The sequence below is a fragment of the Penicillium cataractarum genome (genome assembly GCF_028827025.1).
Source record: "Penicillium cataractarum strain IBT 29864 chromosome Unknown utg000001l, whole genome shotgun sequence".
In the NCBI taxonomy this organism is placed as follows: domain Eukaryota; kingdom Fungi; phylum Ascomycota; class Eurotiomycetes; order Eurotiales; family Aspergillaceae; genus Penicillium; species Penicillium cataractarum.
The window spans coordinates 4,626,039-4,642,569 of NW_026622737.1; the positions used below are offsets into that span (position 1 = coordinate 4,626,039).

Consider the following 16,531-nt stretch of genomic DNA (forward strand, 5'->3'; position numbering starts at 1 on the left):
ATCTCCGACACCAGTCCCTACGGCAGCCTTTTGACACAACATATCCCTCTATTCTCCATTATACTGATAATTTTATCAAAAGCAAAAACACAGGCCGATCAACAATAATTTGCAACTTCCTCTTGTCAAAGATGCAGAACCGGGAGGGACTATACCCGAAAGGAGCTGAAAACAGTGCTTCGTGGGGAACGGGTCATCCGACGCGGGGAAACTTGAGCTACGTGGGGCCGTACGGTAAGGTATCGACTTGACTTCTTCGTGGTACAACTGTGCCTATAATATTTGCCCTGAGCCCAAATCATGCTTGACAAGTACGTCAAAATTCACGAAGCTAAACCGTAAAATGACGGAAGGAAATCTGGCTCTCGTTTCATATGGCCCTATCAGTTCTGGTCAATGGAAATTAGAATCCGTCATCCCTCGTGCCGTCAAGAGTGACGAGCTGTTGATTCGTATGGTTGCTACGGGCATTTGCCGTGCCGACATTCACTTTGGAGACTTTGCCCTTGAGGAGACTGCCACGAATCCAGCGGCATTTTATCCTCGTGTGATGGGCCATGAAGGTTAGACTTATTCAGTTTGCCGGACATTGATGCTATTCTGAAAAGGTTAATTGACACTCTTGTCTCTTCTCTCAGGTGCAGGCTATGTGGAAATGGTCGGGAGCTCAGTGAAAGGGTTTAACCCCGGTGATCCCGTTATTCTTTCGATAATGTCCTGTGGGGAGTGCTACAACTGCGATGCCAAACACCCAGCATATTGCACCAAATCCTTCGAATGCAATTTCCTCGGTGATCAAAATGTCTATGCCAGCCAGGGCAAGTCAAGCTTCGACATCGCTGGTGCATTTTTCGGACAGTCTAGCTTTTCTGCCAAGGCAATCGTGAAAGAAGTATGCGTTGTCAACCTAAAAGGACTCGAAATCACGCATCGTGACCTACAAATGCTCGCCCCTATTGGATGCAGCGTTCAGACTGGAGCTGGAGCATTTACCAACATTGCCAACGTTCAACAGGATCACGATGTTGCAGTGCTTGGTGTAGGTGGAGTGGGTATGAGTGCGATTATGGTAAGATCAATATTCAATTTCCTGCACACATATGTACTGATCTTATATCATCTGGATCTTGATGCTAACTTGGCTTTCTTCTATAAAGGCAGCTGCAATTATTGGCTGCAAGACGATAATTGCAATTGATAATGTTCCATCTCGCTTACATGTAGCAAAGTCCCTGGGTGCCACCCACGCAATCGATACCTCAGACTCGAAAGTTGATCTCGTGGCTGAGGTTTTGAAGATTACAGACGGCCGAGGAGTACACGTATCCCTTGATACAACTGGCGTCCAGCGACTGGCTAGACAGTGGTGGAACTTTGTGCGCTTTCAGGGTAAAGTTTTACAGGTTGGGTTGGCGAAACCAGGCGACCAGTGGAATGTGTCCATGGCCGACCACATGAATACAGGGCGCCAGATTATTGGCTGCGTTCAGGGCGATTCAATTCCACAGATATACTTGCGAGATCTCGTGTCTTGGTATCTCGATGGAAAGCTTCCAGTTGACAAAATGGTCCGCCCTTATCCGATCGCAGACTGGCGGCAAGCAGTGGAGGATATGCAAACTGGGACTACCATAAAGCCTGTTCTAGTTTGGCCAGATGAACGATCATCAAAAATATAGGCGTTGGCAATTCTACAAAAGCTGCCACATATGTCATATCTCTATTCTTCCAGCGAATAACGACTTGGTTCATCTAAGAGTTGGCCTTATAAAAACCTCAATGCAGCTAGCTATCTGGCAGGCTGCCCTGACAATCGTCAGACTACTCTCGCTGATCGCATTATATGTGTTGCGTGGCCACGGTAGCGCATTTGACGATTTGGAATCCAGCCAAGGCCTGCCGTATAGAATGATTGCTGTTACAGTTATGATGTCCTTTTGAAGCGCAGCTCTCAAAATATTGCGGGATATGGACATGGCTAAAATTAGTTTACGGTCTCATTTCCGGAAGTTTTTTCGGCTCTATCCGAAAAGGAAAAGAAACCCAGAACAGAATTATTAAAGCTCCGGGAACCGCCTAATAGCGAATGGATTACACTATGATTAACAACAGTAGCCCACCGAAGTCTTCTAGCAAGACTAAATGCCAGAGCTATTACATTACCTTTAGAATTCTTCTTTTAGCTAGGACCTGTGAATGAAAACCGAAGGGACAGTGTCAAATATAAAAAATGGGGGAAGTTGTTCTCCTATTCATGTTATAGCTCAGTAAGCCCATTGTAGACATCAAAGACACGACTTGGAAGAGCAGCGGAATTCCCAAAATGGCTCCCCTTTCACCTTACATCAATCATTCAGTTTTCAGCTAATTTGAGTAAAGTAGATAATATGGAGTAAAGGCTATCATATTCTCCGATAAACCTACAGGACAACGTCACAAATTTCAATGGTTGATGAGCAATCGAGATGAATGGATCATTCTAGAACTCCAGTTGAGAGGATTGACTAGAAGTTCAGGTCCTTTGAAAATACAACGCCCTCCTTTCCTGCGACACTGATGGTTCTCTTCGGATCAAAAGAGGGAGGTAGATTCTGGAGCACTTGGACTCTAGAGGCATCTCCGAAAAATTCCATTGCAGCAGCCTCACTTCCAAACCAGTACTGCTCCATGGCCCCGATACTACTCCAATCTGCATTCTCGAACAATGTATCTTTGAAGAACACTGAGGGGTTTGCAGGAGTTATGTCACGATTCAAGACGTAGCGAAGAAGTCCTACTCCTTGCCCGATCTCCCTGACCACCTGTGCCCTAGACTTAAGGTCACTATCAGTGATGATCTGTCCCGTGGAAGACCTGGGTAAGAAAGCGACGACCTCAAAGGCGTTCTGACGATTTTCAAACATGATTGGATCAAAGACTATATCTTCAAAGGCTTGACTGAGCGATCCAATGAACGCCGACTCCGTGAAAACATGCTTTCCAGCACTGGCCTTGTAGCTCGGATGATGGAACGAGCCTTCTAATTTCGTGAGACTGGACCATCCAAGAACGGTTGCAACCTCAAATCTGGACTGGTTAATGCAAAAAGTATTCACGGACGGCTTAGGAACACCAACTACCTGCGTGTAGCTTCGCAGGAATGGAACAAATTGAGATAGTTGTTTCGTCATATTGGCATGGATACCGGTATACTCCGCGACAAACTTTTCATCAGACCAGCCTTTGACACGGTTGGCAACCATAGACATTTTGACTGTTTTTCCATGGTTTAAACTGGATCCTGAAACAGGAGGCAAGGTAGGAAGCTGAAGGAAGCTGTCGTATTTCCCACCGAAGTGAATGACATGTGTTCCCTGGTTGATTGTTTGGCCATGCCGGGCGACCGGGATCATCGGAGGGTATTTCTCGTAGTCATGTCCTGAAATACTAATTTGGAGACGGTCGCCTGCGCGGAATCGACAAGCTGTAGGCAGGATCTCAATATCCACCGGAACTACGTCGCCTGGTTCAAGCAGACGGTCCCTCTGGTGGCTGTGATAAGGCTGGAAATCCGTTGTTTTGGTCTCATCCAGCTCTCGCCTGGAGGCACGTAGATAGCCGAATGCAACTGGACCATTTTCGATGACTGTAAGCCAAGGGAAGTGAACTGTCCTGCCCTCTGCGTCCACTTTCTTCAGAACTACGAAGAGATCCATGTTATCAGCGCCACGGGCTTCAACCCAGAGACGAAGTTTAGCGTATCCGGCAAGCTCGTACGACTCCATGAAAGGGATTTCCCATGTGAGTTCACCTTCTAGAGCATCATATGTGACTTCGAACTCTGTAGGCTGAGCTACCTTTGACAGACTGCAAGACGGGGTCGGATAGTGCTTGCTATAGTCGGTTCCCGGAAAGGGGAAGGAGGGAGCAAAACGCCACTCAGAAACATAAAAGCTTTCACGCATGGCATATCGAACAGGTGGCCAGAACTTAAGCTCAGTCTCTTTTCCGTGCAGGTACGTATCGTAGAATGCCTTCTGTCTGCTAAGAGATTCTTCAGTCAGGATTCCCACCTAGGAAATATTGGTTAGTATAGAGCTGGAAATCTCGCTTAGGCCAATCGGACAATACTTTTGATGACTGTGAATTTCCAAATATTTATTTGGAGAATTGATCTGACGGTAGGCATTCAAGGTTCCGCGCGTGTGGATCCCATGATCACCCCAACCACAGACTATATAAGTTGGACATTTAATCTTTTCCAACCGGGGAATTTTACTGCGCCAGTAATCGTCAAAGAATGGATGCTCAAAATGAGCATTACCACTATCTTCAACCAAGCTTGTCCCCCAGTTGTATAGATGAGGGTACCTAAGCAATCGTTAGCAAGATGGCTCCTGACCTGTGATCGTGGTAGATGGACATACACGGCCATAAACTGCGTCTCAGGAATACCGCCCTTTCGAGCCATCTCTCGATATAGATCTGTCATACCATCGAATGGAAGGATCGCCTAATCTGGTCAACTTCTTCTCGTTCAGTTTTGACATGTTGTTGGCGAGGAACCTACCGTGAGGGATGGAGGCTGTTCAGCTGCAACCAGCCATTGAACCATAGCAAATGCACTGGCACCATACATTCCAACTTTGCCGCTTGACCAGTCCTGGACTGCAAGCCATTCAACTATATCGTATCCTAAACAAGCAAAATGTTTCAGTATAGGAACATATTCTGGAATGGGCACATGCTCTTACCATCAAGACCCACATCTCGAGAGTAGTAGCTCTTGTCACCTTCTGACTTGAAGGAGCCGCGAACATCCACGAAGGCAACCACATACCCTCTTTGAGTCCACCACGGTGCATCGCACGCTTCAAAGCTATAGTAAGGAGTGTGATGACTAGGATCCAATCTGCTGCCTTTCGGGAACATGCAAGCCTCGAGAGCTCCATCTTTACCATAGACAGAATAGTTCAGGAGAACTGGAAGTTTTCTGTCGCTCTGATTCTCTGGGCGGAAGATATTACCACACAACTTGACGCCGTCACGAGTGGGGATAATAACATCGGTATGAATGATCATGCCATCATGGCAGCTAGTGCTTTCACATGGCTCGAGCAGGCCCTGAATTTCAGGATCATTGGCTGTTCGATGGGAGGGTAAGTCAAGAAGATTCGGTCAAGTCATATGAGTAGGAATATGCCGGCGCACCCTTGATGAAACTGCCCAACTTTTTCGCTTTCTCTAGCTCCTGCAGTGTCTGCTGAACAAACGGAGATTGTGAACTCATTTTTGTGAGTCTAATTGAAAGAATGCCTGTATTTTGGAAAAAGCAATGTATCCAAGCCCAATCTAGCGAAACGATCTTATAACATAGTTTGGCGCCTCTAAGTCTGTCTGATCTACTAGTAGTCAATCATTTCTCCATCGTCGGCCCCCGTCGGCCCCGTCGGCTCCCCTCCTCCAACTCTACCTCCCTGTTCTACCCCGCTTGAGTGGGGATTTCTTGCGCTTGAACTTCTTGGTATATCGGATATCCGGATATAAAAAGTTCATCTTTCCATGGATATGAATGTCAATTGTGCAATGGTTAATTGCATTGTATTAATGTGGTATCATGTTATGCCCGTAACCCGCGGGGGATGCCAAGAGGCCAGCCGAACCCTTGTAGACGACAACAACGGTGGAAGTCAGGTGTGACCAATCAGAGGGGCACAACATACAAGACAAAAAGATCCAGGGAGCAAAATAGAACGTTTGTTCAATTAACTTAAGCAATTGATACGTTGGTTGATTAGTTGGTTCTAAGGCTGCTCCCTTTTTCCACTTTTTAATAGTCTTCACTTTGGAGTACAATTCTCAATCTATTGACAAAAGAAAGTACCTCAAGCTATAAGATAATATGGACAAAAGGCTCACGTGGTAGGACTATGCCTCAGAGATATTCTAGCCCATAACCAAACTTGAAGATGGGAAGTTCTGTGTCGTAGGGTAAATCTTCCTTGCTCTTCTCTACGGCTTCCATGCTGCTGGGTAGGTCAAAAGGAAGCCTGCCCTGTGGCTTGGCCCCATTAAATCCCAGGATAACGTCCAAGAATGCATCCTCACTGCTACCATAGCTTACTGTCAGTGCGTTAGCCTGGCTCACAATTTCCGGAATGACAGCAGGACGATCAAGATACACATCCACTATGCTGATAGGGACCTTGGAGAATATCTTAGCTTGGCGAATCTTTTCATCGGAGGAGAATTCCAAAGAGCCAGCACGGAAATGAGATTCGAAGCCGCCCTGGCGAGGCTCAAATGGGCATTTCAGGCGTAAGATAGCAATGTCAGCCTCATCCAAGGAGCTGAGTTCAAATCCTCTTGATGCGGCAGAGGACTGACTGACGCCTTCAACATAGACCTTCTTACCCAGGTAGTGTTCCTTTCGAAGTGGAAGAACACTATTCTGGTTTTTCAGGAGAGTCAATGCGTTTCTTTGAGCTGCCTTGCCCTCTTCTTTCCATGCAGGCTGTCCAACGATCATTTGTGCGGCCTCCGCATTAACAAATGGGTTTTCAAAAAGCCCGAGGTCGAATTTCTCTCGCAATATGCGCGATACGGACTGATCAATCCGCGACTCAGGAATAAGGCCACCCTTGACTAGTCGTATAATCAGATCTGTTCGTGCTTCGCCTCCCAATTGATCACATCCGGCATCGAGGATTTTCTTGGCTCGTTCCAATTCCGAAAGGCTCTCGCATCCCCAAGCGCGTGCTGGCATTGCCTGGCCTAGAATGACAGTATCCGTCAGAAGGCCCCAGTCGGTACAGATGATACCCTGAAACTTCATCCTGTTGCGGAGAATGCCTGTTATCACCGCTTTGTTGAATGCAAACCCAACTTCCTCCCATTCAGTGCCTACTGGCATGCCGTAGTATGGCATAATATGGCGGGTACCAGCACTAATAGCTTTTTCGAAGGGCTTCAGGTGATACTCGATGTTGTTTCCAGGATACACTTGCTCGCGACCATAAGTAAAATGAGGATCTTCTCCATTCAACTGTGGGCCACCTCCAGGGAAATGCTTGGTCATTGTTGACACGCTGGTGGAAGATAGATCCTTGCCCCCCTGGAAGCCACGAATATAAGCCTGGACTAGTTCCCCTGATAAATCTGCGTCTTCACCAAACGTGGCACTGATTCTGGCCCACCGATATTCTGTTGCTAGGTCGACTTGGGGGTGAAGGGAAACCCGCAAGCCCATTGCGATATACTCCTGCCTCGCGATATCGGCAAATCGCTCGACCAACTTGGTATCGCGTAAAGCTGCAAAGCCCAGTGTTTCGGGCCATAAACTCAGGGAGCCAGCAGAGAACGCGGTCCCCACGTTTTCGTTGAAATGGTTTCGAGGATCAGAGGAAATAGTAACAGGTATTCCCAGGCGAGTATGAGTCAGAACATACTCCTGGAGGGTGTTCTGCCATTTGGCAATCATTGATGGATCTTGAATTGCCCCAAGAAGATTGAAATGGCTTAGATATTTTTCGGAAAGAAGCGACTTCGTATCTTCAATGCCAAAGTTCAGCTCTGCTGGCGCAAGCGATCCTTCCGGTCCTGGAAGGAGCATCGTATGAAAAAGCTGTCCGGCTTTTTCGGCGAGAGTCATGCGACCCAACAGGTCTGAAACCCTTTCGTCGGTTGATCTTGAGCTATCACGGTAAAGAGGCTTTGCCTGCTCAGCCGCATAGGAAGCCATTCTCAATTGTCAGGCACTTGAAACAATGAGGGAAATCAAAAGTTGATATCGCTCAATGTAACTCAGCAAAAGTGATTGGGGATGCGTCTAGCGTGCTAGAAAGGCTAAACATCGTCCTGAAACGGTATTGTGCCAATTATTATATCCGAGTGAAAGCCAATTTCGCCGCCCTTCAAGAACGTGGTGAGGGGCACCGCAACTTCCGGGTGGTCCGCTCGAATTTTCGGGGCTAAATTAAGCGACAAATGCGGCATTTGAAAACACCACGCTCAGCAGTTTTGAGCGCCCAAAGGAGCAGTTGCGGTTTGGGTCCCCGCGCCCTACGGATGTAGTCGGTCGCTTCAATCCGATAGGCCCCCGCAACATCCGACTTTGCCCCAGGTTGGGCCATATGGGGTGTGGAGAGAAATAACTGTTCTCCAGGCAGAGAGAAAAGAGGCAACTTAGATAGCAACCTCTCAAATGGCGTCCAATTGAGTTCGTTCACTTACCCTTTCAGAATTACATGTCCAGAAACACCCTCGGCATACAGTGTCAACAATTTGACTTTCGACTCAAGCTCCCGGGGGTATATATTCCTCTTGGAGGCCTGTTCAATTCTCCGATCAGTAGTACGGGGAGATAGGATTTCCTTTCTTGTTTCAGAATGTCCAAAGCTCAAGCCATGGGTGGGAGCCCATCCGAGTCGACGCGTGATGCTCATGACTCCCAAAACCTCCCACTTAGAGACGTCGTCAAGTTGTACAAGAAAGCTATACTCTGGTCCTTGGCGATATCTTTGTCGACCATTATGGAGGGGTACGATGTCGTCCTTCTGGGAAGCTTCTTCGGGCTCACCCCCTTTTATCGAGAGGTAAGTCAGCTTTTCCATTCCGTATTGCTTGAACAGTATTAAATGTCCCCTGCAGGTATGGAGCAGTTGATTTGTCTGGTCATGCAGTTCTGTCAGCAGCCTGGCAGTCAGCAATCAACTGTGGAGGGCTGGTACGTATTATTTCACCAACATATACTGTCTTTTCATGTCACGGCTGCCATTCTCATCCTGTCAGCTGCTTGTGGATTTGAGACTAAAATCTTTGTCAGGCTGGGTGCATCATTGGTCTTTATCTGAACAGCTTGGTTGCCGATCAAATTGGTTACAAACTAACACTCATTGGCTCCTCGCTCTTAATGTGTGGTTTTATTTTTCTCACGTTCTTTGCACAAAATATTATCACTATCCAAGCCGGTGCTGTTCTGATTGGAATCCCTTGGTCAGTATCCACTTCAACTTCAAGCTTACTTTTTCCTTCCTTGCACTAAGAAAATCAAATAGGGGTGTATTCCAGATCCTACCACTTACGTATATTGCGGAGGTTATTCCTGTTCGACTAAGGGGGTATATGACCACTTTCATCAACCTCTGTTTTGTCACTGGTCAATTGGTCGGGTCCGGAGTGGTGAAAGCCTTTTCTTCGCGAATGGACCAATGGTCCTACCGCCTGCCTCTAGCTATACAGTGGGTCTGGCCGCTGCCTGTTATTCTTTTCACTCTTCTCGCACCCGACTCACCCTGGTGGTTGGTGCGTCGTGGGAGAATAGAGGACGCGAAGAAATCTCTGCGGAGGCTTACTTCTTCAACCTGTGGAGTTCCAATTGACATCGATTATGAAATCTCAATGATCCAGGCTACAAATGATCAAGAATTGTCGCTTAGCACAGGAACAAGCTACTTTGACTGCTTCAAAGGAACAAATCTTCGCCGAACGGAAATCGTGTCGGTTGCATGGCTCGCCCAGACATTTTGCGGGTTCGGCTTGGTTTCATACTCAGTGGTATTCTTGGAGCGCGCAGGCATCAGCGAGTCAAATAGCTTCTCCTTTACTCTGGGTATTTCTGGCTTGGGCTGGATCGGTACAGTGGGTATGTTGAATAAGATTATTCCTTCTATCCCCTTCCACATCTACTTGGAGCCTTCGTGAGGGTGGGTTGAGATTAATTATATTTTCATTAAACAGCATCTTGGTACCTACTTGATCATTTCGGGCGACGTACTCTATATCTCTCAGGATTAACTGGGATGTGCGCCGTTTTGCTTATTATCGGTGTACTTGGTGCTTGCCAACAAACAACAAACATCAGCTGGGCTATTGGATGTCTTTTGCTCGTGCTAGCTCTAGTATACGACCTCACTATTGGTCCCGTATGCTTTGCAATTGTCTCAGAAATTCCTTCAACACGCTTGAAAATCAAGTCTTTAGCGATTGCTCGCAACATTTACAACATGGTAAGACTCCTTCCGAATATGCAACTCAAAAACCTAAGTCACTTTCTGATCCCATCAAGGGCTTTATCGTCACCAATATCTTAGTACCTCGTATGATCAGCAGTGCCTCATGGAGCTGGGGTGCCAAGTGCGGATTCTTCTGGGCCGGAATGTGTGCGGTTTTGTTTATTTGGACCTTCATTCGTCTCCCAGGTACGAAAAGCCTACTTCTTAACTCAGACAACCGTTTAACACAAATTCAGAAACTTCTGGAAGGACCTTTGCCCAGATTGACCTTCTTTTTGAAAATAACATCAAGGCCCGGGATTTTGCGACAACGGACACTGCCCGTTTTTCATTGGAGATCGCTGCTGGCATGAAAAAACCAGATTATGAGTTAGCAGAGCACGTGGAGCGTGTGTGATTGTCTTGCAATAATATCTGTCTTCCAATGCCCCTCCGAGGTTCGGAATGAATCCCCATATTCCCTACTAGGGCTTTGGGAAGTGATTCTGTATGTTCACTATCCTGTTTGACAAAATCGGATCATTATCGGACCCACACTACATGGTTGAACGAACCCTTCACCTCCTATCTACAGTCATTGAATTTCATGGACTTACGCAATATTTCCCTTGTCCTAGAATTTAGAAAGGCAGGATCTTCGAAATACAAGAAGCAACGGCAGATAGAAGTGGCATATTTTCAATCAAGGTTTTGATACACATTGAAGTCATACAGACTCGTGTCGAGGTAGTCAAAGAGATATCCTTGAATATGTAGTTCAACTTGCTGCCCCTATTCTCTTGTATCGGGCCGCAGCTCTGGCGGGTTCCCTCTAATAGTAGCCTCAAATGGTGGGTCCACTATAGTCCATTATATTACGTTAGATCTAGAGATAGGTACACATAACGCGATATCTGATCGGGAGCAAAAGATTTGCCGACTAGTGTGTCCACAGGTGGCACGAGTCAATTCAAACAATAGTTGAGTTAGCCTCAGAATTCGCCCAACAATTGCGAATTCTACGGTTTACTCGCTTTGATGTCAACTAGCCTGCACAGCATATGTGATTGAGTTACCTTGAAAGAGATATACAATTATAGAGGCACCGTCTTCTTGCCGTTTCAATGAGCGATAGGATGCAGATTGAGACCAGGATGAAAGATTCAAGCACTCTTTCTACGATTTGAAGCATTTTAGAGGGCGAATATGAAATAAAAGTAATGGTCTATTGTCTATGTGTCAATGATATAGAAACAATGAGAGCGGACGTGACTGAGAGATGGAAGTGCGGGCCTATCAGATCAACTTTTTCAATAATAAGCCTTTCGATACGTACGAGATTGGCAGCGTGGAAAAATATGGGTACCCCGGCCTTCGTGTCTACAGAAAAGTTCTGATTAAAGCACTCCTTGCAAAGTGTGTTGAGAAGAACATCGAAATTATCTTCGGCAAGAAATTCACACGAATCTTATCGGAGTCTGAGGCCGGGGTGACCTGGGAATTTGAATATGGCACTGTTGGCCAAGCGGCCAGTCTCGTTGGTACCGACGGTATTCACTCTCGTGTTCGGTCTTACCCTCACCCTGATATTGAGCCAAAGTTCATGAATGTCATGGCAATTGGAGCGACAATTCCGACGAATCGGGTTACGCTGCCCGAGAAATATGCCTTGCCTGTTACAATCATGAGCAAAAACCATGGCGCTTACATCCTCGCCCCGAACTTTCCTGATGGCTCTGAATTAGTCATTGTCAAACAGAGAAGAGTTGAGGAACATGACCGGGAGGGCTGGAAGGATCTCTTGGCTGACAAAGAAGGATCTGATGATTTCCTTCGTCGGGGAGTGGAATATTTCCCAGACATTGTCCGTCAGGCTATCTCGGCAGTTACACAAGAGTCTGTATCCATCTGGCCCTTTTATCAAGTTCCGAAGATGGACAAGTGGACGTCAAAGGGAGGTCGCGTCTCCATTCTTGGAGATGCTGCTCATGCCATTCCCCCATCCTCGGGACAAGGGGCCAATCAAGTCTTTGAAGATGCCTACACCTATGCTCTGATGCGCGGTCAGTGCGATGGAGCCTCGTTGGATTTTGTTTTGGCAAAATGGCAACGTGGTCGACAGGAACAGATTGACCGTCTGATTGTTCTGGCCCAACAGATGAATGTCCGTCGCTTTCCCGAGTTGGCCCAAAATGGAATCAATAACGAGGTCTTTGGAACGGAGGACTTCAACATGGAGTGGCTTTTTAAACCGAACCTAGATAAGCTGGTTCAAGAATGGCTCGCTGCCTGATTTTGAAGGAGCTTACCAGTATTTTTTTTACTTTTAGTCACTAGATAGGTACTGTATACGCAATGAACGGTTTTCCACTCTCTTTAGTGCAAGTAGAACGATTCATAGGTTTTTATGGAATCTCCCCCGGGTCTTCCCCTCCTGGATTGTGCCAGCTGTTTACAGGGTCGGTTCTTGTGGGCCCATATTAGGCCGTTTTGCTTCTAGTACTCTCGTTAGATATGATCGAACTTCATTGGTTCTTCCACCTTCCTTACGCTTAGCGATCCTATCTCCATTTGGTTATATTATCCGATTCTTCTCATATTTGATGATTTGGCTATCTTTTTTTTTCCTCTACTAAACTCATGCTATAGACATCAAGGTGCGGAGGCCATGTTACGCGGTGTCAACTTATCACTGTGAATAGAGCTGACTACGGTTAGACTTGCTTAATTTCTATTGAATTCTTAGAGTATCTCACAACCATACTCTGAGCCTCATATATATTATATTTCGGCTATAAATCCATCAATCAGGCTAGTTTAGTAGTATTAAAACTTATTAATTAATTATATATAGATTCGAGATTGTTTAGGTAAGTAACATCGTATAGGTAGAGGACCCTCGCGCAGTACAGATCCTATTATGATTTTCGCTATAGTGCCGTTTGTAGATTAACACCTTAGGTCCTGATGAGTCTAAGTCGCTAAGGTAGTAGTATAGTGGGGGAACCCCTGACAGATTTTTGATGCCTTGCCAGATTGCGTAATTGGCTATTCTTTGCTTTGATGTGCTTTCTGCTCTCTGCTAAGTCTTTTGCCATTTTTGGTTAGTTTAATTTGTTAATTTGGAGAGTTATGGTGAAAAGCATCATGTAAATGGGAGGAGAAGGGAGATTGTACACAGACACAGTCTTTTCGGTCTACATACAATTTACGTGCACTTTTTACGAGTCTTCTATTATAATCAACTCAGTCTATTTCCTTCATCTTCTAGCGGTCACGTTCTCGTATCTAATTGACCCATCCAGTATTGTTTGTTGCGCGTACTTACTCTTCGGTAGGTTTTGTATGGCTTCTTGCCGCCTTATAGGCGGTGTTTTTCATAGCTTCGAGTCCCTCTCTAATTGTCTCTTTATTTCGTGCGTTGGCCTGTCTGTTTCTATCAGACTGCCACTGCGTATCCCCTCGTTTATTAGTTACTACACTTTCAGTAGAAATGATTTCTAGTGGAAGAATATCGTGAGATCTCAGAACTAACGATACTACTGAGAACAACGGGTCTGGTACATTCTTGAGGGGTTACGGAGGGTACTTATGGCTCGGGAAATATTCTGAAGTAATTCAAACCTATCTGAATCATTTGTGGTACTTAAATCACCGTCATTATTTAGAAGTACCTCCGCTGAACTTGAGTATTTGAGGCGCCTTAGATCTGACCATAGTAGTCCTAAGACTAAATATTGCATTCCTTAGTTTAGCGTTCAGTTCAAGATTATTATGAAGGAATTTACAAGGTGGACCCCTTTAGACAGACTTCCGAAGTCACCTCCCATCTTGCCATCAATTTTTTCACACAATACCTCCATTCCTATCAACCAAGTACGTGCTCCACATGTTGCGACTATTGATCAAATCGGCAAGGGGGAATAGTTAACTATAGTCAACTAACTAGTAAGAGAGTGGGTCCTCGATGACTCATATAGCCCTGCAAATTTTTCATTCATAATTTCATAATTTTCTTGCGAATATCAATAACAAGCAAGCTGGCGCATAGGAAGCGCGTCGGGCTCATAACCCGAAGGTACCTGGATCGAAACCAGGGTTTGCTATCTTTTTGCTCCCTTTTTTTCACCCACCCTACCACTTCCTACCCAGTCTCTTATCTCTCGCGCATTCTCTTTTTTTCTAAAATTGATGGTGTATTATTCTTACATATGAGGATTTTATTTTCAAATCAAAGATTCGTAAAATGCTGTTCAGACAATAGCCCGATCATGGCTTGAGAGGAGTTTTCCTGGCTATCGCATGATGGACGACTCTGGGTCTGGACTCGGGCACCACCACCAAATCCTGCAGAATTTGCCATCAAATAGGCGAGGAATAATCTGTTTGTTTTCATAATGTGGCATTCTAGGATTGGTAGGCTCGAGATACACTGCAGGCGTATACGTTGGCATGACTGACACGATATATATATATGGCAGGCAGCGATGATCTGCGGCCAGAACTCGTCCATTAACAGTCAAGCTTTGAGGCACCGCGTAAGGCTGTGCACGAGGTAGAATTATAGACATACAGCAATTACCCAGTTAAGTCTAACCAACTGTCTAAACTATGCATTGTACTCTTCAAACCTGAAGACACCACCCGTGATGATCCGCCAGTCCACAAGCAACTAGAATTTGGAGCAGACCGGATATACCCAAAAGCCAAACAGATGGAGTCCGGAATACAAAGTGAAATGCTTGGTCAGAATATCCTGTAATTAAGCTCAAATCTTTGAATATTAATAACCTTAAGGCCGGGAATCGCGGGGTTCGGGGTTAGATCCGGGCGTTGAAATGACATCATTACGAAGTTCGCAGCGAATGTTCCATTTATCATCACTCCGGGCGGGTTTAGCTCGAAGCTGACAAATTATTGACAGAGGCGGGGATTGTACTTATCTTCGGAGCTTGAGTGACAGAGTTTATGGTAGTCTTATCATTCTTAAATACACTGGGAATGCTCCCTCGCACCATAAATACCAGCTCACTCAAAGCTGCTTCCCGACTCTCCAGCCTATCCTCGACTATCCGAGCTGCCTACTCCACCATGTCGTCCAACATCACCCTTTATTCCTGGACCACGCCGAACGGCATCAAGGCCTCTATCACCTTGGAGGAGCTTGGTTTGCCCTACAAGATTGAGCCGATCGACATTAGCACCAATATTCAGAAGGAAGAGTAAGGAATTAACCAATAAATAATTCGAGAGGAGCGGCTTTTGCTGACGACCGTGCGAAAATAGCTGGTTCTTGAAGATTAACCCCAATGGTCGCATCCCCGCTCTCACAGATGGCTCGCAGCGTGTTTTCGAAAGCGGATCGATTATGCTGTACCTTGCCGACAAGTACGATACCGAGCGAAAGATTAGTTATGCGCCCGGCACCCCCGAATACATCGAGCAGCTCTCTTGGGTAATGTTCCAGATGGGTGGCCTGGGTCCCATGCAGGGTATGTCATGACACGCTACCTTTAGATACTCTACATCTGGTATATGCTAAACTTCGCTCTAGGTCAAGCAAACCACTTCCGGCTCTTTGCTGGTGTCCGCTCCGACTACGGCATTAAGCGATACACCGACGAGACGAAGCGACTCTACTCGGTCCTGGATTCCCGCTTGAAGGAAAGCCCATACCTCGCTGGCTCAAAGTACACAATTGCCGATATTGCCAACTACTCGTGGGTTCGCAGCGGTCCCGGCGCCCTAGAGATTGACCTCTCCGAATTCCCTGCTCTGAAGAAGTGGGCCGATGAGATTGGGCAGAGGGCTGCGGTGCAGAAGGGAGCAGATGTACCTCACACTGGTCGCACGGATGCGGATCGTGCGGAATTCTTCAAGAGCGCCCGTGCTAGAATTGACGGCATGGACAACTCCGATAAGCATTAAGTGGATACTATACACAACAAAGCGTTGATATGCAAATGACTGTCAATTGATGATACAAAAATGAATGCTAGCTAAAGCTCGTATATTATACTCATAGTAAAGTTTTTTCAAAAGCAAACCAAGTCGGTTGTCGTAGATAGCCAAATGGAAACCTTGAAGTCACAGGATGCTCATCTCGGGACACAATCATTTCGCCTCACCGGAAGCACTCGTCCCCTAGATTGAATATTGAATCGTTTGACCACCTGGAGAAAATCACTAATACGCTGGGCCATGCGCAATTTCTTCGACTGTGATTCATCCCATTCGGAGAGTGACGCTATCAAATACAGCCAAGATCGTCTGAACTCAGGCCCCTGATCTGGTTGGCGAGGAATCAATTCGTAACTACTGGTAAAAGGATCAGTCGAAGATATTTCTCCCTGATATCTCATTTCACTGTCAATGTCCCACAAGATACACAGAATTTCCAGGTACGGGTAGTCCGAACAGGTTCACGATTCGATCGGCCAGAAGCCCCATTTCCCATCGGTATCGAATGATCGAGGTAATTGTGGATGCAATTGGTTCTTGATCATCGGTACAGTCCCCCTCATAGAATGTCTGGAGGATTCTCCCCAATGCTGCCGTGG

At 46.1% G+C, this 16,531-nt stretch overlaps 6 protein-coding genes across 6 annotated transcripts; 4 read left to right on the top strand and 2 right to left on the bottom strand.

The window, feature by feature from the left end:
- Positions 1 to 343: 343 nt before the first annotated feature.
- N7496_001617 (uncharacterized protein) lies at positions 344 to 1,679 on the top strand (the record flags this gene model as incomplete). The annotated part of the gene is made up of 3 exons (XM_056694548.1): positions 344 to 563; positions 639 to 1,069; positions 1,158 to 1,679. 3 exons carry the CDS (start codon positions 344 to 346, stop codon positions 1,677 to 1,679), a joined length of 1,173 nt encoding a protein of 390 aa, XP_056561277.1.
- Positions 1,680 to 2,504: 825 nt separating this feature from the next.
- On the bottom strand, positions 2,505 to 5,269 carry N7496_001618 (CocE/NonD family hydrolase; the record flags this gene model as incomplete). The annotated part of the gene is made up of 6 exons (XM_056694549.1): positions 2,505 to 4,052; positions 4,215 to 4,350; positions 4,407 to 4,492; positions 4,550 to 4,674; positions 4,734 to 5,123; positions 5,191 to 5,269. The coding sequence occupies 6 exons, from the start codon at positions 5,267 to 5,269 to the stop codon at positions 2,505 to 2,507; spliced, it is 2,364 nt and encodes a 787-aa protein (XP_056561278.1).
- A 645-nt stretch (positions 5,270 to 5,914) lies between these two features.
- On the bottom strand, positions 5,915 to 7,720 carry N7496_001619 (glycoside hydrolase family 3 protein; the record flags this gene model as incomplete). Its single annotated transcript, XM_056694550.1, has 1 exon — positions 5,915 to 7,720. One exon carries the CDS (start codon positions 7,718 to 7,720, stop codon positions 5,915 to 5,917), a length of 1,806 nt encoding a protein of 601 aa, XP_056561279.1.
- A 646-nt stretch (positions 7,721 to 8,366) lies between these two features.
- Positions 8,367 to 8,643, top strand: N7496_001620 (MFS transporter SP family general alpha glucoside:H+ symporter; the record flags this gene model as incomplete). The annotated part of the gene is made up of 2 exons (XM_056694551.1): positions 8,367 to 8,573; positions 8,629 to 8,643. 2 exons carry the CDS (start codon positions 8,367 to 8,369, stop codon positions 8,641 to 8,643), a joined length of 222 nt encoding a protein of 73 aa, XP_056561280.1.
- A 2,607-nt stretch (positions 8,644 to 11,250) lies between these two features.
- Positions 11,251 to 12,264, top strand: N7496_001621 (FAD-dependent oxidoreductase; the record flags this gene model as incomplete). The annotated part of the gene is made up of 1 exon (XM_056694552.1): positions 11,251 to 12,264. The coding sequence occupies one exon, from the start codon at positions 11,251 to 11,253 to the stop codon at positions 12,262 to 12,264; it is 1,014 nt and encodes a 337-aa protein (XP_056561281.1).
- Positions 12,265 to 15,062: 2,798 nt separating this feature from the next.
- Positions 15,063 to 15,899, top strand: N7496_001622 (glutathione S-transferase family protein; the record flags this gene model as incomplete). The annotated part of the gene is made up of 3 exons (XM_056694553.1): positions 15,063 to 15,193; positions 15,258 to 15,463; positions 15,526 to 15,899. 3 exons carry the CDS (start codon positions 15,063 to 15,065, stop codon positions 15,897 to 15,899), a joined length of 711 nt encoding a protein of 236 aa, XP_056561282.1.
- Between the last annotated feature and the right edge of the window lie 632 nt (positions 15,900 to 16,531).